General features: G+C 53.0%; 1 protein-coding gene across 1 annotated transcript; it reads left to right on the top strand.

Annotated features, from left to right (window-relative positions):
• The first annotated feature begins 475 nt into the window (after positions 1-475).
• BMF (Bcl2 modifying factor) lies at positions 476-21,229 on the top strand. Its single transcript, XM_043555680.1, is given in 7 exon segments — positions 476-540; positions 542-597; positions 983-1,021; positions 1,024-1,110; positions 3,279-3,575; positions 5,045-5,205; positions 17,219-21,229. Coding segments are annotated over 7 exon segments (807 nt in total). The 3' UTR covers positions 17,321-21,229.
• Positions 21,230-21,718: the final 489 nt, after the last annotated feature.

Consider the following 21,718-nt stretch of genomic DNA (forward strand, 5'->3'; position numbering starts at 1 on the left):
CCTGGAGTTTTTTCTGACAGCCTAGGCAGGCGGGAGGGTGCTTGGCTACCAGGCCGGGATCCACAGGGACCCGCACCTTGCACCCAGCGGACACCGCCAGGTGCTTCTAAAAGCTTCCGGCTTTCCCCCACTCCGGTTTGTACGCTCCGTAATTATTCCGGCCATTCCCGAGAAAAAAGAAGATAAAAGTCACTTTGGCGCCCCCTCTCTCCCTTCTAATAGAGAGGACTCAGGGACTCTCCAGCCCTTCCCCAGCTTGCGTTAGGAACGGAATCTGCTCGGACTATGGCGCTCCAATTGCGTTTCTGATGGGAGCCGGAATTTCGCTCGGCCCCTTGCAATGTTTCCAAGGGAAGGTTCGTACATTCGTGACCGTCCCTGGCAGCCGCCCAGCTCGGGACTTGGGGCTCCACTCGCCATTGGCCAGCCGTCGGCATGACGCGCTGGAGGCGGGGCCTCATCAGCTGTTTGCGGGATGCCCCGAGCGGGCGTATTTTGGAAACAATACCGCGCGGTGCACAGTGGCCTCCTCCCGCGCCAGCCCGCCAGCTGCCGCTGCCGCCCCTGCCAGCGCCTCCCGCCACCCGCCGCGGCCCGGTGAGCGCGCCAGCGGCCGGGGACCGGGCGGAGTTGGATCGCACCTCCTCGGGGAAGTGGGGAGTGGAGTCGTGCTGCGCTTAGGGGCCCGGGAAGGGTTGGGCTGCGGGCGTGTGGGGTGACCATGAAGGACTGGAGTGCTGGGGTACGGGAACGGGGTACAGAACCCTCATCTAGTGCTCTGCTCCACGAGGGAACTTGAGGGTAGTAGCATTTAAGACCGCAAGCAGTTGGGTCCAGGTGGGTAGGGGAACCTGCGGCTCACTGCTGAGCAGACCTGGGCTCCCGCGAACGGCCCTGCCTCTGGATCTGACTTTGGGGTAGGACAGGGAGTTGTGGGGCGTCCTGCCTCCCTGCGGAGTCTGAAGGCTCCTCTCCTTAACAGCTGGGCTCTTTCCCTCCTTCCCAATTGAGTCTGGGCGCCAAGCCCCCGAGTGCTCGTCACGCTGGACCCTGGCGCGGAGCCCTGGCATCACGACTCGGAGGCTGAGACTCTCTCCTGGAGTCACCCAGGTCTGCTGTGTGTTGTGTGGGTGCGTGAGTGTGTATGCTTGTATGTGTGCGTTCCCAAATTTTAGCTCTTGTCGAAGTTCAGAGTGCGTGGCTACTGCCTTCTCCCGGGAGGAGGAGTCTTAAATTCAGCATCCCTGTTAGAGCCCTTAGGGGCTGGGATGGCTCCAGAGCGCTTTGGTTCCCCTTGCTAGGAATAAAGCCTTCCCAGGCAGTGCTCTCAGGAAGTGTGCTCCTCCTACCAGTTTGGACATCACCTTCTCAGCAAGGGGAGAAGAGGGTCTCTTTACCTTATCCCAGTTTACACTTGACCTTGCCCAGCTCCCCTCTGGAGGCTCCCACTTACAGAAGAGCCACCTGCAGTTCCTGTGGAGAATGGGTAGGGTCCCCAGGGCTTGCAGAGACACACCCTATGGCTGCATTTCCCCCACAGTCCAGTCCAGGCAAGGCTTGAACTTTGGGGCTTTGCTGGGAGGAGGAGGGGGAGGGGGAGGTGGCTGGCTTCAAAGGAAGAACCAAGACAATGACTCCTGCTTGTGATTAGCTTTGGAGGGCCCCTTCTTAGGCTGGGATTGCCAGCTTGTAGAGAGAAGGTTGAGGGCAGGAGGGGAGCCCCTGCCAGGTGACTGGCAAGACAGCGCTCCGTCCTTTCAGCCGGAAACTTTGTTTCCTGGTGCTGATAAGCTGAAGATCTCCTACCCTTCTTTGGGAAACACTTTCCAAAGAACACCACATGCCTGTTTTGCCATCCGAGTGGGCGTCTCCTCACCAGGGAAGAGGACAAAGATAGGATCACACATTGCTCATGGACTGGCTGGGATGGAGGGAGTTGAAGCAAGCACCTCAGAGAGAGCTTGCATTTGGGAAAGCCAAGATTCTGAATTTAACTGAGATTCCTTTAAGTACTTTACCAAGCCACAGACCATTTGGCTTGTTCTTCAAAGGCAAGAGACGGAGAGACAAAATTCCCAGGGGATCGCTCAGTGAGTCTGGCAGTGACAAACAGTGTCCCTCTGTATCCTTAACCATTCAGGTAGTTGCTGCTTCGGGCTGCCCCAGGGGTCCTAACAGGTTCCTCCTGTGTGTGTAGGGGGCTGAGTTGGGAGCTAAAGATGCTGGGTGGCTCCAAACTCAGACTTCCAAGAGCCATCAGGTGGAGCAAGAGGAACTTCTTTATCACCAAGAAACTCATGCCAACAACCTGAGTAGTATACAGGCGGTGAGTGAGGTCACAGAAAGAGGGCTGAATTTCACTTCCTTCTGTGAGGAAGGTTATACCAATCTCACGTTCAGCGCTGATAGGAATGGTAGGCTGTGGGAAAAGAAGATTGAAGTCATGGAGACTCGTGAGTAGTCATGGAGGCTAGTGAGCTGGGGTGGGGGAGGCTGGCCACTTTGCCGGATGTTGGACCTACCATCTAGGCCAAGCTGTGGTGGGCAGACAGCTCCCCTTTGCTGTGAGGGCAGTGTCTAACTTGGGTCTTTCTGCCCTTTCTTCCAGGACACACTCTTACCACAGCGTGGAGCCTGTTTGTTGTGTTGAGCAAGCAGGGGGTGGAGACTAGAGGAGATGGGCAGCTGGGCGGGGCCTAGCAGGTTTGGAGGGAACCTGGCTGCCCTCGGATTGCTGGCTTTTGTTTTTGCTGCTGAGCCTGGAGCTCAGCTCAGAGTGGGATGAGAGCTTGGTGGTTACTTCTCAGGGCAGTGAGTGAGTGAGTGAGTGTGTGTGTGTGTGTGTGGTGACCACTGTGTGTACAGCCAGTCACAGCACCCTCTGCCCTCCCACAGCCACTCGCAGGGCCTAGTCTTGTTGACATTTCCCCGGGTGTCCTGAGTACTTGCCGTGGTTGATCATGCCTCTGCTATTGCTCAGAGTCAATAGCAGTCAGACTTCATGACCAGAACCAGCCCGGGTCAGAAGAAAAGGCCAAGGGGGGAGTGGCTCTGGGAAGGCCCAGGGAGGAGGTGTGGAGCCTCCTTGAGCAGTGAGGCAGGCCACATTTGGGGAGGGTGTCATCCTCAGTGGTACTTTATCACCAGGTCGTTTGTCATCAGTATCGGGCCCCACTTCCCCCAGGTAGAAGGGAAAGGAGAAAGGAAAGGGGGAGTCTTTCAGGTTCGGCCTTTGGGCAGGGGACAGCACCCCAGATGCCTGCATTGCACCTCAGCAGGGGAGATGGAGCCGCCTCAGTGTGTGGAGGAGCTGGAGGATGATGTGTTCCAGCCAGAGGATGGGGAGCCAGGGACCCAGCCTGGGAGCTTGCTGTCTGCTAACCTGTTTGCCCAGAGCCAGCTGGACTGCCCCCTCAGCCATCTGCAGCTCTTCCCTCTCACCCACTGCTGTGGTCCTGGGCTTCGACCCACCAGCCAGGAAGACAAGGCCACCCAGACCCTCAGTCCGGCCTCCCCGAGTCAGGGTGTCATGCTGCCTTGTGGGGTGACCGAAGAACCCCAGCGACTCTTTTATGGTGAGTGCTCTTAGCCTCAGGACTCCTCCCATAGAGACTGGGGGAAAAGAGGGGACTTTCCCTCCCCAAACCTGCGCTTTGTTATTTCCTTCCCCAATTGAGCCGCAGGGGCTATTGATTCCTCGACTCTTGTCACCGTGCTTCTCTGCTTGTTCATGCTCTTCACCTGTGCTCCATGGACACCAACAAAGGCAAATTGCTATGCCATTATTTCTGCCTTTTTGTCCCTTTGTGCAGGGATCCTTGGGTCCATGGTGTCTTCTTGGGTCGGAGAGAGGGTACCTGGGCCTCAGCTTTTATATCTTGTGGCCAGTTGCGTGGCCCAACCTTTTGTGTCCTGGTAGTGCTATGCCTTCTGCCAATTGGCCAACATTGCCCTGGAGAGGGTTACGGGATCTGTGACTCGCTGTTGACCCTGAAGGGAAAAACCCAGCCCTTTCTGGGAGGGAAGGTTTTTGAAGGCACAAGGTGTCACTTGGGACTTTCTGGGCTTTGGAAGGGGAACTGGAGAAAGAGGTTGGGCCTGCCTGGGCTCAGTGCCAGCAGAGGGGCTGTTTCCAAGGCTCGATCAGACAAGACCCCTTCATTTATGGGATTAAATGGTTTGTTTTATGAGTAACATGTCCCTCCTCTGGCAAAGGCACAGTGTTAGACACTCCGTCTTCTTTCTTCTTTTAGCACAAAGCTTATGGAGGGAGAAGAAGGGTTCAGAAGCTATCTTGCTATGTCTGATGGAGCATATTGAAGAGACGCTACAGTTATTCCTGGAGGGAGCTACCCCGTAGTTCTTTCGGGAGTCTGGGAAGATGGATAAGGCCGGCCGGCCGGCAGGGAAGAAGGAACAGAGGGAGGAGGCAGGCGGGCACCCCTAGCGGCAGCTCGATTGCCAGCATTTGGTTAGGGTGCAGCGCTGGTCTCGCTGGTCCCGAGGTCTTGCGGTCTGGCCTGGGGCTCCTCCAGAGAGGAACTTGGCTATCCAATGGGTTTGAGGAGTTTTCTCTCCCTAGCTTTAGTTCCATTGCCCAGGGCTCCAGGACCTGAGCCCAGCCAGAGGCAAAAGCGAAGGCACATTTTGGTTTTCTCTTTCTCTCCCTTGCTTTGCTCAACCTAGGAACTCTAGAGAACTGCCTCCAGTGCTTTTCCAGAGTAGAGCTTCAACCTGCTACTGCATGAAAAATAAATTGTGGTCAAGCATAGCTTGGTAAATAAGGACAGAGGGCTGGCAAGTTCACCCACGCATATTACTTCTGCCCTGGCACTGCCTGTGACTAGAGAACTACAGGGAAGGCTAGGACCATTCTCTCCTGTTCTCTGAGTATCAGCTTTTCAATGCTTGGGTAACAGACAGGCAGGTTAGGCTATCCAAACTGGGTGGAGCACCCCGATAAAGTCTCAGCCAGGAGTGTTAGGCACAGGGTAGGTGGTACAGTCATGGAGAATGCTGAGATGTGGGCCCTCTGTCTTTGCAGGCAACGCTGGCTACCGGCTCCCTCTCCCTGCCAGTTTCCCTGCAGGCTTGCCCCTTGGTGAGCAGCCCCCTGAAGGGCATTGGCAGCATCGAGCAGAGGTACAGATTGCCCGAAAGCTTCAGTGCATTGCAGACCAGTTCCATCGGCTTCATATGCAGCAAGTAGGCATGGGGGCTTGGGGCGGGGGGGAGAGTCTGCTGGGGCTGGGGGGCCAGGACCTGCCTCAGCAACTCTGTCTCTGCCAGGCCTCGAGGATATGGTCCCAGAGTTTTGGCCTTGGCTATTATGATCCCCATGAACTGGATGGGCCCAACTGGCCGAGCACTCTTGCCCTCATCTCTGAGCTCCACCTTGGTTACCTGCCCTCTGTCAGCTTGGGCTTCATAAAAGCGATTTGTCCCACGGTTTGTCAAGAGACACTACAATCTCTCCTAGGGCCTGGGGTGGCTTTCCTCAGCCTTGCTCAACACACTGTGTCTTCTTGAGGCCAGGTTGGGAGATTGTCCCTCACAGTCCCGAGGGGAAGATTTTCAGGGTGCTGCAGTGAAACTGGACAGTTGGGGGTGCCTGGCCGAGGTGCAGCGGGGAACTGGGTAACCAAGGCCGAGGGATGGGCCTGAGTGGGGGAAAGTGGTGGAACCGGTTGTAACCTGACACTTTCCAGCTGGGGAGGCTGCTCCTCATTGTCTCTGTCTGGGAACCGGGACCTGGGACTCTGGAGAGCGAACCTCGGAGAGGCTCTCCAGACTGGCGGCCGGGTGCTTGGCCGGCAGCCTGGCACCAGCCCCGCCAGGGCGGAGCATCGCGTGTCAGTTGAGCATGTGGCAGAGTCCATCAACAAAGGCGGCGGCTGGCAGGCTCGTGCTGGAGGAGCCCTCCGTGCCACGGGCTGGAGGCTGCCCTGCTCTGCAGCCGCTGTCTGGGCCGGCCCCCAGACACTTAACCCTTCCTCTCTGGGCTGGCTTTCTGGATGGCTGCCAAGGCAGGGAGAGGAGCCCAAGCTGAATCTGTGCTAGTACAACCACCACTGAAGCAAAGGCACGCCACCTGGAAATGAACATGTTCCCTACCTCTGGGACTGTCCCAGCAGTGTGTGTGTGTGTGTGTGTGTGTGTGTGTGCGCGCACGTGTGTGTGCACGTGTGTCTGGAAATCAAGAGAATAAATACCTCATCACTCTTGGGCAGACCCTGAGGTTAGATGGGTAACTTCAGGGGATCAGAGTAGGTTTGACTTACGGGCCAAACCACTGCCAGCACCAGGAGAAAGAGAAGTTGTCTTTTGGTCTCCTGGTCTCCTGAGAACAGACCGCCGGGGGTTAGATATGGTTAGTGCCTTCTGCCAAAGAGTTCTGAGGGAAATCTAGGGCTAGACCTGGTCCTGGTCAGCTCTCCCAGTCCCTCAGTGATCTGGAAGAGAGAGTGGCCCTATGTTTAGATAATAAGGCAGCTTAGCCTCCTCCTTTGGCCCCACGCTCCAGTCCCCAGTCCCTCTGCTGATTGTTTTCTGGAAACTTGGCTTTGAGTCCTCCCTTCAGTCCACGTGTGGACTCACTCTGATTCTGGATTTCCGGCTCTTGGCCTTCTTCCTGCCCATTCACTCTAGCCTGGTTGTACAGGCCGATGGTTGAGACCAGCTCACAGCTTCCAGTCCCGATGCTGGAGCTGCTAGAGGACATGGGAGCTGGGGGTCTCCTGAACTCATCTACAGGAGTGTCTGGAAGGTAGCTTTCTTTATTCCCAGGAGACTTCATCTCTCTCAACAGTTGTTTCCCAGAATATTCCTCCCTCCATTGGTGAGTCCCCGTAGGCTTGGTGGCAGGCTGGGAGGATAGGACTAGAACATTGCCCAGGGCCCTTTCTTGCTAACTCAGTCCTGAAAGAGAGGAGACGGTCCTCATCCCAAGGTCTGACCCTGCTCTTTGCAGCTTGGCATCATTTCCCCCAGTCCAGGGCTGCCTCTCGGAGGGCAGCTTTCAGCTGTCAGCCAGAGCCACCCCAGCCTGGGGAGGGGCAGAGCAGCAGAGCTGAAGGAGAACCATCTCTCCTGCTCTGCACCTCACCCAAAACTGGCTCCTGAGTTCCCTGTGCCCCTCCCCCTCCTGCCTGCTGTCTACTCCTACCTCACAGTGGCAGGAGGCTGGTCAGCTAAGCCTTTCCAGCCCAGAGCTGGTTTTCCCAAATTTTCCATTACAGAGAGAACCAATCTTTTTGTCTGTGGAATCCTCTTGCTTTTAACCCTGTCCTCCCCACTAACCCTGCTCACAGACCTTCTCCAGGAGCTCATCCTGCAGAAAGCGCTAGGATGCTAGCCACAGGCAGATGGAACACTGGCACGCAGAGGAACTTTTGGTAGCTGGTTTTTTTTTTCTTTTTTAAAGATTATTTATTTGGGGGGGGGGGGCGCGCGAATGCGCCTACACAAGAGTGGGGGAGGGGCAGAGAGAGAGAATCCCAAGCAGGTACTGCACTGTCAGTGCAGAGCCCAACATGGGGTTCAGGGCTCTGGGCTCAAGATCATGACCTGAGCTGAAATCAAGAGTCAGACGCTTAACCCGCTGAGCCACCCAGGCAGACGCCCCTTAGCAGCTAGTTTTAAGAAGTGAGTCATTTTCTGACCTTGATTATTACATAAACCAGTCTACTATTTCATATCTAGAAAGTGCTGTTGTGACTCTTACATTCTTTTATTTTCTTTCTCTATTCCCTCCCCTAATCTTTGCAGGCAAGGAAACTGAGTTACTAGGGTTTTTAAATTTAAGTCTCTAGGCTTTGAGTCCAAAGTCAGAAGGCCCAGATTTGAATACCAGCCCTGCCACCTGCTAGCCATCAGGAAGGCACTTGACCTTGCCAAGTGTAGCACCTCTTCTGTAAATTAGAGCTAATACCACAGAATTTTATTGTGAGGATTAAGTGAGAAAATACCAATGAAAGTTCCAGGGACACAGTAGGTACTCTTTAATGCTAGTTTCCTTTTGTCTGTCTATAAGCTTGATCATCTCTCACATTTGTTCTTATCAGTTCTCAGTGCTTTTCCCACTGCTCCCATCAGGCTGAACCCTTAGCAGAGCTGCCTGCCCTGAGCTCCCCTCCACCTGCCCTGCACAGAGAAATTGGTGTCCATGCTGTTCACTTGTAGGACTCAGCCTCATTTGTTTCTCCTCAAAGAATGGTCGTTCCTCATCATTATAGGCTGAGTTTAGAAAGCCAAGAAACACAACTCAAGAGGCAGTAAGACGTTGAGTGGGCTTGGCCATTTCCTTTCTCCGTAGATCTGGAATGGTGTCCAAAGACCAGACCGTGGCCATTGGTCCCTGATTCCTGTAGGGAGTGTGAGCTCCCACTTTTTATCCCTGGTTACGGACCTCAGTTATTCTTTTTCTGTATCAGGGGAAGCCTTCTTCCTAGGAGATGTGGACCAGAGGGGGTGGGGGTGGGGTACGATGACCGGGTAGTGCGTTGTAGGATGGCATTATGGCAAATTGAGTGCCATGACCTCAGATTCAAACGGTTGCAAATTCCACTGGATGTCAGTTTTTGCTGGCCATAAGCCCTCCCAACATGCTTCCTAGGGAGCATACAGGATGGGCTTCTAGCCCCATTACCCAACTGATCAATTCTGGGTGGCTCCAATAGATGGAAAGGCAAGGATTTGAAGGCAGAAGATCAGTGTCAGTGAGGTGCTTGCTGTCAGCTCTTTGGGTCTCCAAAGCAGCAAGACAGGTGGAGGCCAAGTGATTGGAAGCAAAATCCTTTCCAAACCGGGTCACATGCCCCATCTTCCTTTGACTGGGCCAGGAATAGAACTTTCCTCTCTTTGTTGCTCTGTAGCAGGTGACTTCTTGTGGTCTGCTGACCATGGTCTGCCTTGACTCAGGCTCTGTGAAGGTGCCCTGGTGTTTTTGTGTCTGTCCAGCTTCAGCAGCAAAGAGGAGGTACAGGTTTGCTCCCTCACTGTGTTCATGGGCTGCTCTGGCCAGAAGGTGTGGGTTCTGGTTTCTTTTCATTCCACCTGCCATGGTCTCCTCCAGCATGGGCCTAAGAATGGATAGTAGCTGCTGCTGTCCTCTCTTGTCCCAGCAGCGCTATCTTGAAATTTATGGAGGGTATTTCTGGGCAGTGTTAAGAACCCAAGAATCCTCAAAACAAGTAGCTACTGTAAACCATTGAGTGAGTAAAGCTACAGGAGCATTGGAATTCTTTAAGTCGGAAATGGCTTTTTCACTTGGACCAAGAGTGGTTTCATTGAGAATAGTCAGATTTGCAAAGTCTTTGAATAGTAATTAGACTTTCTGGAAAATGCCATCTGAGGAAAATTTCAGCCACTCACTAAAAACTATCTTTAGTTGTAATATCACAGAAAGGATCCTAGACTTAGAGGCAGACCTCAGTTCACATCCTACCTCTGTCACTTATGAGTTCTGTGTCCATGGGCAAATCACTTAACTTCTCTGAGCCTTCATTTCTGATACCCAGCAGAGCAGATGTGAAAGCCCATTGGAGATTGTAATACATATAACTATTAAGGCGTGGGCAGTTTAACACTTTGGGAAATGTGTCAAAAGATGATGTTAGGATTTTGCTTGGACCTGTCTTTATAGTTCTTAGGGAGCTCATTTGGAAGTTGTACCCAGAGTGGTGTTTACATCTGCAACAGCCTGGATCCTTTGTTCAGGGTGCCCTTGAGTGCTTCCTGACCCTTTGGGATGCCCTCCTTGTTGCTGAGTGGTTTTGGGGGCTCAGGCTGTGGCTAATGAGGTTGTTCAGGCCCTAGATGTGGCAGCCCCAGGCAGGAGCCCCAGAGATTTGACCTTAAAGTGGGAAGGTCTCTGTGGAGCCAGCCTCTGTTCCAGCAGTGGGAGGTCTACCTAGGAGGGCGCCTGGGGAAGAGTGAGACTGGGGGAGGGGCCGTGGAGGGCCTCTGTGCGTGAGAGCCAGGCCGGGGCTTGGGGGCCCTGTGTTTGCTCTGTGGCTGGCTCTGTTTATATCGCTCACTATATTTAGCTTCTGAGTCATCAGCGTGGCTGACTAGAGGCCGAGTTCCCCACACAACTCTGCACCTGACTACTCTCTCTTCCAGGAGAAGGGCCTTGTAGTTCCGGATAGTTCACTCCCTCCCCACCAAAGCCAGGCCTTGGGAATGGGAGTTGGGTTTTTTTTTTGTTTTTGCTTTTTTTTTGTTTTTTTTCCTTAGGGGTGAGGGAGGGGGTGATGGGAGAGGAGGGGTTGGGAGAGGTACTAGAAAAGGAGAATAAAGAAAAATCTTTGGTTTGCCTTTTGATCATGTCTGGCAACCAAGAGGGCATGCTCCCTGACCAGAACGAGAACAGTCAGTGTATGTGGTGGGGAGGAGGGTCCAGCTTTCTTCCATGCTTAGCTTGCCTTGTCCTGTCCAGGGAACCGGCCCCAGGCAGGACAAGAACAGCCAGCTACCAAGGCCCCAATTTGGGAGTCAGAGCCTTGGGGTTCCTCCTCCACAGCCTTGTAGATGTACAACAGATCTGCCACTCCTCAGTCCCCTCTCTCCCTCACTCTCGGCCAGAGCACACACCCCAGAGTTGCTTAGTGAGTTCTTTAGAAGTTGTTCAGTAGTTCCCATGGAGGAGTTCTCAGGCTGCGGGAAGCCAGGTGAGGGCCCCAATGGTTCCCGCCCCCAGAGGCTGTGGAGATGCAGCACAAGGCTCTGGGGATGTGGAGGGGCACATAGCCCGTCCCTCCTCTCCCGCCATTCCCCAGTGGCTGAAGCCAGTGGCCTTCAATTGCATTAGAGGAAGCCCTCCTGAGAACCGGCTGAGAACTGAGAACCGGCTGGCCCCAGGCTGCCGTTTCTTCCTTGAAGAAGGGATTGGTGTTGCCACGGTGGCAGTCAGTGGCTTCAACGTCCCAGTAGCACTGCTGGCTGTGCTGAGGAAGCTCTTGGTGAGGGGTATTTTTTTTCTTTTTCCGTTTTGCCACGTTGCTCGTTCCTCCCGCGTCTGGGTCAGAAGCTTTCCGGGGCAGTGGGCCCCTGGACCCAAGGGGCTGCCCTGTGGGTTTCAGAATCCTTTGCTCAGCTTGGCAGCCTGGAATTCTGGGCCCAGCTGCCTCTAGCTGCCTTGGCCCATCTCAGAGTGAAAAGTCAGGGATTTCCCCAGGACTTCCTAAGTCTGTTGAAAAGATAGTGCTCCCGGGGCGGGCGCTCTGAGCACAGGGTGTTGAGGGAAGTGCTCGGCAAGGTTAAGTGGGGGCCCGCGTTTTCCCTGTCCTCACTGTGGAGAGAGAGCTGCTCAGTGCAGCCACCAGGCCAAGGCCGTACATATACTTTTCTCGTTTGATCGCCACAGCAACCTCGTACTTCTAGAGCCCATTGTCCCCATTTTATAGGAAACTGAGGCTCCCAGAAGGGAGACAGCCTGCCCAAGTCACACTGTAAGTGGCTGCACTGGGAGCCATACAGCTCTGACTCATCCTAAAACCACGGTCTTCCCGCTACCTACCTCTGCTCTCAGCGGGAACCTCCTAGAAAACAAGAGCCTGAGGGACGCCCACTTGCTGCCCTGACCCGGCTCTGCCTCCTGTAAAACTTGGTTCTCTGCTCTTGTTTTCTTCCCTCAGATTGGAAAATAATTGAGGACAGTTTACATCTTGCTCATCTTTGCGTCCTTCGAAAGTCTTAGCTCGGTTGGGTGCTCGATAAAAGCTTGCTGAATTGAACAAAAATATCTTCTCGACTTCTCTCAAGTGGAATTTTCCTGAAGTGTCTCTTATCTCTGTGTTCCTGTTCTCAGTGGCAAGGTTCTTTCCCTCAGCTCCTGCCAGGGTGAGTTTAGAGTGTGACGGTAAAGGGAAGAGGTAGGAAAGCGTCACTTTGGAGAGTGCGTGTCTCCCTGTAAAACAGCGTATATGACACTCTGCATTTTAAAGAAACTGAGCGTGGTTTCTGAACATGATCTGAAGTTATCATTTCGGAGCAGTTTTGGCTTTATTTCTGTTTGATCTTCAGTTAGCTCTGCCTCTGAAAGGTCTATTTTTTCTGGTCCACAGCATCCTTACTAAATAGTTAATGATCTGGAAACAATGTCTTTAAGCATACTAGGGGAGCAGTTCAGTGGCGATTCTCTTTGAAAAGTTAGTACTGTTTTCATGATGCGAATAAACATACTGTAATCTTTTAGTGGAAAAATGTAGCTCTGGAGTCAGAGGCCAGGGGTCCAAATAACCTCCCCTCCCAACGGACTATGCTTAGGGTAATGTTTCCGAGCCTTTGTTTCCCCATCTGTAAAGTGGGATTGATCACACCTGTCCTTCCTGTGTCCCCAGATCTTTGTGAAGAGCAAATGGAAAGATACGAAAGCACTCTAAGTATGAGATATTATAAACTGCTGTCAGTTCAGTAAATTGCCACTGTTCCTTTCAAGCGGGGCCACAGCATAGATTTGCTCTTTCCTCTGTTCTTTGGGGTGAAATTAGCTTTTTGCTAGAGCATCTGGAACACCGGTGACACACAAAGCCCCCAGAGGGTGTGAATTGGATCCAGAGGGAGAGAGGCAGAGGGAGATTGTTATCCGGGGAGGGGAGGGAACGCTCTTTGTGCTTAGGGCAGAGGCCACGTGGGATGAAACAGAGTTTGATTTGTGTAATCCAACCTTGTCAGACACCACAGCCAGCTCTTTTAAAAAAAAAAAAGAAGAAGAAGAAGAAGAAAAGCCTTTTACTAGTTGGGCCTCTCCCCAGGCAAGAGGCTGATACTATCACATCAAGTACATCTTTAGACCTGGCCAGACATCAGTTGTTCCTGGCCTCAGACAAGTGGGTTATCTTGCGAGGCTGACTCTTCTGTAGTTGGTCCAGCGTGCACTTGTTGAGCACCTACTGTGTGTCCCTGCGAGTTCCCTGGTACACAGGATGCATGGCTGTGCAGTCACTTGCCGCACCTTGTGCACAGTGGGGGTAACTTGAACACTTGTCAGCTGATTGCCTTCCTCTGCCGGCCACAGCCAGAAAGCAAGCCGGGGTCAAAGAAGAACCCTAGGTCTCCACTGCCTGGCTGTGCTGTCTTAACTAGAGAAGATATTTTTATCCACTATATTGAGACCCTTTCCCTTGGACCATTCACCTCCATTTTTTCCCTCCATGCCTTGGTCTTACCCTCTGAACTCTGAATTTGAGGGCTTCTGGTGTAAGCTTAAATTCCCAGCAGTATCCCATCCCCTGTCCCTCAGCCCCCTCTCCCTGAGGGTACCCTGACTATGCATCCTGAGAACCCCCGCTTTTTTGCAGGTTCCCTGACTTAGAGGGGTGCGCAAGCTGAGTTTGGGAGAGTTGGGCCTTGCTCTGGGGTGGGGATGGGACGTTGCATTCATTGATCTCAGATTCTATGCTCTGTGCTATGCCAAGTGCCTGAGAGTCAGAGGCCAAGCATACTCCTTCTTGCTTCCCCCTTCCTTCTGCCCTCTCCTCCACACCTTCTCCTGGAAGGATCCGTGTTCTCTGGTGTCTTGGTGTCTTTGTATTCCTCATCCTGTTCAGTGAATGTCGATTTCCTTCCTCCTTACTATTTCTCTCCCTGGCCTCCCTTCGTGCCTTTTTTTTCTCCTTTTGTTTAATTTTTTTAAATATTGTATTTATTGTTGTTCCTCATAGCCAGGGGATTCTCTGATAGTCTTGGTATGAAGCAGCTTGGTCCATTTCAGAAAAGGGCCTTTTGGGGGCTGCCCTGTGACAAAAGAAGACCAAGCGGAATTTGTGTGGCATCTGCTTGTGCCCAGAGAAGGGACTTCTGAGGCTGTGCACCGGTTACTAGGCCCTGCTCTTGCTGGTCTCCAAGCCCACCCAGACCCTCCAACAGGCAGGCTTGACTCAGCTGAAGGTAATCGTGGATGACAAACTTCCCGTCACAGACCTTAGGGTCGGAAAGCACCTCAGTGGTTTCCAAATGCCTGTCTGTGGCCTGGCTGCCTCAGAACCACCTGGGAAGGATTTACCTCTGGCTTGGCCAAGTCATTATTCTGATGGGAAGAGATTGAAGGAGACCAAAAAAAAAAAAAAAAAAAAAAAAATACTAAGTCATGAAGTGTTTTCTTCTAGTCCATAGGATCACGAGTGATTTTATTTTCTCCTCTCTCATGTCTTGTATGTTCCAGTTTTTCTACAGTTAACATGTATTACTTTTATGACTAAAATATACAATAAATGTTACTTCTGATTTTAAAAATGTCAACCCAGGGAATTTGTTCAAAGTACAAATTCCTGGACCCCTTCCATAGAGATTCTGACTAGCTGGCCTGGGTGGAACCCTGGGACTCTGTATGTATAACAGCTCCTCAGTGGATTCTGTGACAGGTTTGGGAACCACTGGTCTCATAACTGTGCCTGCATTTCACTTATTAGGGAAGTGAGAACTCACAGACAGGCTGGTGGGAAATCCCAGCCTATAGCCAGGTCCTCTGATTCCTGGCCCAGGGACCATCCACCGCCCAGTGCCTTCCTTGCTGATTCATGTACCCTGAGGCCTGTCATAGGCAGAATCATGGGACCTGGGTCCTTTCTGAAGGTGGGCCTATGTGCCCTGCCTCCTGTATCTAGGCCTGCCTGTGTCACCCAGCAAGACCTCAGCCTTCTATTCTGACAGGGCTCTCTGGCCCACAGCTGTTTCTGGGTCTCCCAACACCCCCAAATGATGGGAGTGAGAATGCTGCACTGCCTCATCCCCAGATGCCTCAGGCCCCAGGAAGTTACCCAGGCAGCAGGTGACCTCCATTAGGGGAATTTGGGGGGAAACTGAGGCATACATAAATGGGATTGGCCTAGGCCCCAAATCGTAGAATTGCAATCTCCCTTCCTTGGCCACTGAGCTCTTTTGATATGATTTAGAGAAGGGGAGGAGAGAGAGTCTGCTTTGGCATAAAGAAAGGTATATGCTGGCACTCAGAACCTAATGATAATGGGTAAGGACATTGCTCTAGGGCCAGGTAGTCTGGATTTAGTTCAGTCCCTGCCGCCGACTAGCCACGTGGCCAAGTTGCCTAACTCTTTCAATGTTCTCATCTGTAAAATGGGGATGAGAGTATATAGCAACCTCATAAGTTGTTGAGAAGGCCAAAGGAGTTTAATGTGTCTCCAAGTCCCCCGGGGATCTTGTCAAAAATGCGCGTTCTGATTCAGTAGGTCTGCATTTCTAGTAAGCTCCCAGATGATGCTGAGGCTGCTGGGCCGTGGACCACACTTTGAGAAACAAGGACGTAAGACACTCAGAACACAGCCTGGTACATTCAGTGTGACTATTCTTGTCATGATCATGGTTGTTATTGTTACTTGGCCTTTTCAAACAGGCACCTGAAGAGACTTGGAATTCCAGCAGACTGGCCTCTCTGGGGACCGGTGTTTTCCTGGATTTTCCTCCTGTTCCGCCAAATGACCTTTGCACCTGTCCTGGGCAGCAGCTGGGGGCGGGAAACAGGAGGAGGGGTGCTCTGCCCAGCTGCTGCAGGCAGGCCAGAGTCTTCAGGTTTTGCAGCTGAGTTCGTTTTCACGCTACTTTACTCTAACCAGATTTTGTTAAGCCGGGTGTGTTTCCTCTTTTTACTCATCTTTGTTTACAAAACACAAGGAAGCCATCATTCTCCTGCACAGTCTGCCAGGACTCCTCTGTGGCACACCCCGATTTCCCCTCCTGGCAGTAACTGCGACTCCAACTTTCTGGGTTGTTTTCCAGGCTTCCTTCCTTGGGGGAAAGGGGCATGCTGTTGCCCCAGACAGGGGGCGTCCTCTTCACCTACCTTAGCAGGGCCCTGAGGTCGGCCTCAGTTGACATCTCACCTCCCTTCCCTTTGTGGCCTAAGGTAGGGTGAACGGAACCCGTGCTGTCTGGAACCCACACGGGTCCCCGGGGGAAAGTCCCGGAGGCCAGGGCCGGCCGTGCCCATGAAGCTCTGAGGGGGCAGGAGACCTGGGCTCACTTTCCATTCTGCCACTGACTTACCCTATGCTCTTCATCTGAGAGGAGTTGCCTGGTAGGGGCCGGGGCAGTGATTAAAGACAGCCTAAGAAGCGCCCCGGCTCTGCTGACGCTTCACACGAACATGCTCGCTGCCACAGCCACTGAAGTAATCCAGGTCCAGCCTGTGCTGGCTTCCTCCTGCACACTAGGTTTTTTATTCCCCTATCCACTGAGGACCCGGTGGAGAGGGCCCCCATCCAGCCCTCCTGCCTGGCAGACAAAGACAGCCTCTTCCAGCACCCCAGTCCCTTTGGGGCCTCCCCTGGCCCCCGGGGACATGGTACCTGTGTGGGTGGGGCACCAGCCGCAATCCTGAGAGCCACTGACCCCTGCCCTTTGCCCCCAGCTTCCCTGCCTGACAGTAGGACCTGGGATAACCCCCAGAGAGTAGTGTGCATTCTTTGTTTTTGTTTTGTTTTCAAGTATGTTCTTGCTTAACGTTTAATTGGCTCCAGTCAGTAGGAAAGCGCTCCAAGAGGGATTATTTATGGCTTACTGTCAAGAGCAGCTATAAAAAGGGCAGCACTGAGCTGGAGATGCTGGGAAGAGAGAGAGGGCAGGCACACAAGTGTGTGTGTGTGTGTGTGTGTGTGTGTGTGTGTGTGTGTGTGTGTATGTGTCCATGTGTGTGCGTGTTTGCACTGGATGAAATCAGATTTTTGCTGCCTCAGCAGTGTGGTTTAAATTGAAGATTAACCCTTTGACCTTCACAGTGTCAAATCACTTGCAGATGGAGACTCCCCCCCTTTTCCCCCTTGTTCTCTGTGTTACTTTGGAGGTGGGGGAGGGAGGGGGCACTTCTCTTTCTTTCTGAAGAAAGTTTGTTGTTCGTGCAGCTGAGGTTTGAGGGGCTCAGGAGCCAATCTGATTAAAAGCAGCACTTGGCTAAACTCTGGAAAATCCTGCAAGCAGGGGAAAAAGTTTAATCCTCTTGTGCACAGTGCATAAAGAGCCTGGTCTTTTCTTTTTAATGTTAAAACTGCAATTGTTTTTGGAGCACTCAACTATCTCCCCCTCCTCATCAGCCACTCCTCCCATTCGCTCCCCCCTCCCCCAGGGTTTGCTGTACTGATAGGATTAAAGTGCTGCCCTCAGACTTGTCGATCTGCACTTTTATTGGGAATGATAAGGAGTCATCAAGGCTACAGGCTACATTTAGGAATTATGTTGATTTTTTTTTCCCCCCACCGCCTTCCAGCACCAGCAAAACCGCCGTCGAGTGTGGTGGCAGATTCTCCTCTTCCTACACAACCTGGCTTTGAATGCAGAAGAGAACAGGAATGGGGCAGGTCCCAGGTGAGGCTGGGCTGCCCTCCTCGCATGGGGCACCACAGGAAGGACATCAGCGAGGACTGAGCCCGCGTCTTGTGAAGTTTATTCGTTGCTGTTTTGTGTTTGCATTTTAAAAGTTTCTGTGTACATAAGACGTACCCAAGTGAGACCTCTTTCCCTGTTCAGGACCTCACCAGGAATGAGGGCCTTTGTCAAACACTGTTGAAGTAGAGGCTGATGTGTCTGTGATGTGGGAAACTCCCAAGGGCTCTGACAAGTCAAGTCTTCAGTGAGCCATTGAAGATGACCAGGTAGTGATGTTCTCAGCGAGTGGACTGTAGTTTTCCCATAGGAGCTTGGTTAAGAAATTAGGAGCCTGGATTAGACTCCTGGTTGCACCAAAACTATCAGCCTTCTACTGTGGACGTGGACGGGGCCAAGACCTGACAGTCACACTGCCTTCGATCCCCCAGGGCCTCAGCCAGGGGCTTTCCAGCTGAGCAACTTCACTAGGCCAGTCTGCCAGCCCCGTATCTGGGTTCTCCTTTGTCCCAGCCAGTGCCTGCCCCAAGGGCTCAGGGATTCTCGCCCAGCCCCTGTCATCTCCAGCAAGACCTCAGGGAGGGTTGGGTTTCTCCAAGGACCCCCTCACATATGCCGCAAAATGAACCAAACTTCTGGGTGGGCCTCAAGTCTTACTTGGTCTCGCCCAGAGGCCCCAGGATTGGTCCCGAGGTGCCAAACCTCTGCCACCTCTAGCTGCCTGGGACTGGCTGGGCGTCAACCACGGATGAGCCACATAGCCAATGAACATGCCACAGACAGCAGCTGGTGCCTTCGTCAGCTCTTCTTTTAAAAGAGCCAGCCAACACACCGCTTTCCTCCCCCAGGATCAGCACTCTAGAGCATGAAGGGGCAGGATTACGGTGGGGCTGGGAAATGCGGTGGCCATCCCACCTATAATAGGAGTCAGCCCTCGAGGAACCCAGACCCCCTGGTTTCCTTGGAAACAACATACCTCCTCCCGCTTATCCCCATTCCTTTTTCACACCTAGTGGGATACAGACAGAAGCCAGCACAGTGGCTTTGTCAGCTGAAATGTGTCTTTTAGAGTAACCGACAATGATTAGAGTGTGGAAACGGCAGAGCTGGGTACACGTTTCCTGTCTTCCTTCAGCTTCCAGCTAGGCCGGGAGGGTGTGCTCTGGAGCTCCGTGGGATCACAGCTGCCTCCTCTCCCTGCTGTGGCACTAATGGAGAGAATTTAAAGCAGCCAGTCTAGCAGCTCTGATAGTAGATGCGGGGAATCTGGAAAGACACGGGGAATCTGTTAACCAGACACCGCAGAAATTAAATTATAATTTTTGCATATGTACGACAAGATAACATTGGTGCTAATGTGAAGCAAGGCCCAAAGAAAAGGCAGAGAAGACCTCAGGGCTCCCCAGGGAAATTGGAAGAGCCCAAGTAGACTCTTAACTCTAAACAAGTCCAAGCTCCTCCAGTTCTACAGAGAGGAGGTCTTCAGTACTGTTGAAGGAAGCATTAATCTACTGGATGTACAGTTGGGCAGGTTGTTCACTGCACAAGGGCACCTGCAGAAGAAGAGAATAGATGCTAAAGTCCAGCTCATGCTCTGCCCGCCAGGCTACATGCCCTGGTGTCGGGCTATGTCTGCTCAGAGGAGGGGGTGCCTTTCCTAATTTGCACGAAGGTGCCATATGGGCTCACAGTGGCCCTGAGGTGAAGGACCTCAAACTGTGCATTAGCCTTTGTTTTGTTCTGCTTGGATGTTCTGAGGTATTACCTCTTCTTGGCTAGAATTCCATTCTCAGGGTGTGTGCCATGGTTTGTCTGCTAAGAAGATGGGTTCCTGCTCACAAGAAGGAGCCCAGGGAACAGGTGAAGACCGGCTCTGGGACACGCTGACCATTGTGAAATGCAGCCTTTCTTGCGTGTCTCCACGCCATTTTATGATGTGCATCGGACATGTGTCGTTTCCCCCCTCTCCTGGACCGAGACTATGACGGGCAGGGTGCTGATGTGTGCTCCAGTGGCACACATAAGAAAACCACGATTATTTCTGCCAGCCGCTTTGAACCCCTCCTAGTAGACTTCCCACCTAAGCTGAATGAGAGAGCAAAGAAATATTCTAGGTGCCGAGAGGCAAAGCCATCAGCTTCAGAGATCTTGCTGGCCCAGGCAGGATGTCCTGTGGCCTGCCCTGAGAACTGAGCCCAGAGTTTGACAAGCCCACCTGAACATTGAGCCTGGGGCCAGGTGGAGGGTGGTCTGACTAGCTGTCTCCATTTTATGTGACGCCAGGAACTAGCTCACTATCCTAAGCAAGCTGGGGCAAAATTTTAAACCCCTCCTTCCTCTTCCCCAAAAAACACCCAGGAGGTAAACAGCCCCAGGAAGGAGAGAGGTTCCTCCTGGCTGGCTGTTTTTAATTGGCCTAGTGATCTAGACTGGCCCCTTCCCCCTCGGCCTGCTGAGTTGGTCTGAACATTCCTCAAGTCCAGCCTCAGGAGACACATCCCTCCCTCTGGGCCCCCTTTCCCCATCCCCCCACCCCCGGGAGCATGGCTGTGTGTAGTTAGGGGGTGGAGAATCAGATTTGGAGGGAGGGAGACTCTGACCTGCCTCCTGACCTGTAACCAGCTGAAGACTTATGGAGTTGTTGTGGTTTGCAGAGGGTGAGGGGTGGGAGAGGGGCTGGAAATGTTCCTTTCATTATAGAAAAGCCCTGGAGGGAGGAAGCCTGATATTCAGGGTCAAAATAGCCCTTCTAATTCAAAACCCTAGAGTAGGGGTTTCTGGAAGCTGGTAGACAGAACTGGGAGAAAACCCCACCCAGGCCAGACATCTGACCCCTTCAGTGGGTTGGAGGACCTGACCTGGCCTCTCTGCCTTTGCCTGCTTCAAAGTTTGGGCTGCTGGAGAGCTGTCCCCATGGCCTTTTCCTGCTTAGTCCAAGGGAGCGAAAGATCACCTCCCAGTGACCTCTCCAAGCCCTGAGGGGTGTGGGTCTGTGTCCAGAACTTACGTGTCAAGCGTGCTCAGAGGGACCCAGCTGACTTGTCTCACTGCCCCCCGTGGCCCAGCCTCATACAAGGATGGCTCCAGCCGGGGCATGGCAGAGAGGGGGTTGTTTGGGATGGTCAGCCAGGGCCTCCACCGGGAGCTGGAGAGCCACTGTGCCTGTCCTGGTCAGCAAGGAGCACACTGAGAGCTGGCAAGCTTGTGTCGTTTGGTAGACTTGATGAAGAGGGGGTAAGGAGAGTGGAGAGCAGCAAAAACAGAAAGACTTCTGCCTTCATGGTTCAGCGGGGCTTCTGGGAATCAGTGTTCAGCCTGGGCTGCAAAAAGCTACAGGGCCCTCTGGGTGCTGAACCCTGGCTGGACTCGGTCCAGGAAGGGGTTAACTTATCAGCCTTCGAGGCTTGTGGGCACACTGTGGGCAGGGGGCACATCGGCTGGTGGGGACTTTGAGCTTTGAGGGAGTAACACAGAAAGCCGAGCTCTTCCATAGATGCACCAGCCTTGCAGGCACAGGTGCTGAGAACGGCTCCGGGTCTCCCCGTGCCCCCGCTGCCTGCACAAGTGGCCAGCGCCTCTCCCTCCTCTGTGAGCGTTGCCCAGTGGGCTGCCCCATCCCTCGGTCCACAGGGGCTGCAGGGGGAGACCCAGTGAGAATGTAGCATTTTGCTCAGCCCAGGTTAGTTGTCCTGGGTTCTAGGCACTCTGCCTCTGAGAGAGAGACAGGGAAAGAGAGGGAGGGGAATGGGGATCCGTTGTTTTTTAACCTGTACAGAGTATTCGGCTTTATGTTCTTCACATGCGTATATGTGTGTGTGTGTGTGTGTGTGTGTGTGTGTGTGTGTATTTTCCCCCATCAATTGGTACAATTTTTAATAAAACCATTTAAAGCAGAGCTGGTCTTTCTTTTTCAAGGTGTGGTAAAAATGCAAGGGGATCTGTCAGGGAATTAGACTCTTGTCCTGAGTTACCCCCAGTCTCCCTGCTTTTGTCAGGACTTCCTTGCGACTCTGCGAGTGGACAAGAGCCATGCTGACCTCACCATAAGCAGCACAGGGAAGGCCTCATGAGGTGGAAAAACCAGGGAGGGGTGGGGGGGGAGGGGCGGAGTGAGGAAGCTTTGGATCCAGACCTGGCTTTGGATCTGGGTCCAGCCTTCTGCAGGATGAGGGAGGGGATAAGTGCGAAGGCACTCAGCGGTGGCAGGCAGCCTCGGTGACAGAAAATGCCCTGGCAGACCCTCTTCTCAGCTCTCCCCTCTGGTGTCAAGCTGGGCTTTGGTTTCCTTTTATCAGGGTAGCATCTCAGCAGTTATGCTAGTTGTAGGGGGGACTTCTGGCTTGCCTTTCTTTGGGGCTTAACAATGTGTCTGACTCCAAAGGGT

This window comes from Prionailurus bengalensis, chromosome B3 (assembly GCF_016509475.1).
Source record: "Prionailurus bengalensis isolate Pbe53 chromosome B3, Fcat_Pben_1.1_paternal_pri, whole genome shotgun sequence".
Taxonomy (NCBI): Eukaryota; Metazoa; Chordata; class Mammalia; order Carnivora; family Felidae; genus Prionailurus; species Prionailurus bengalensis.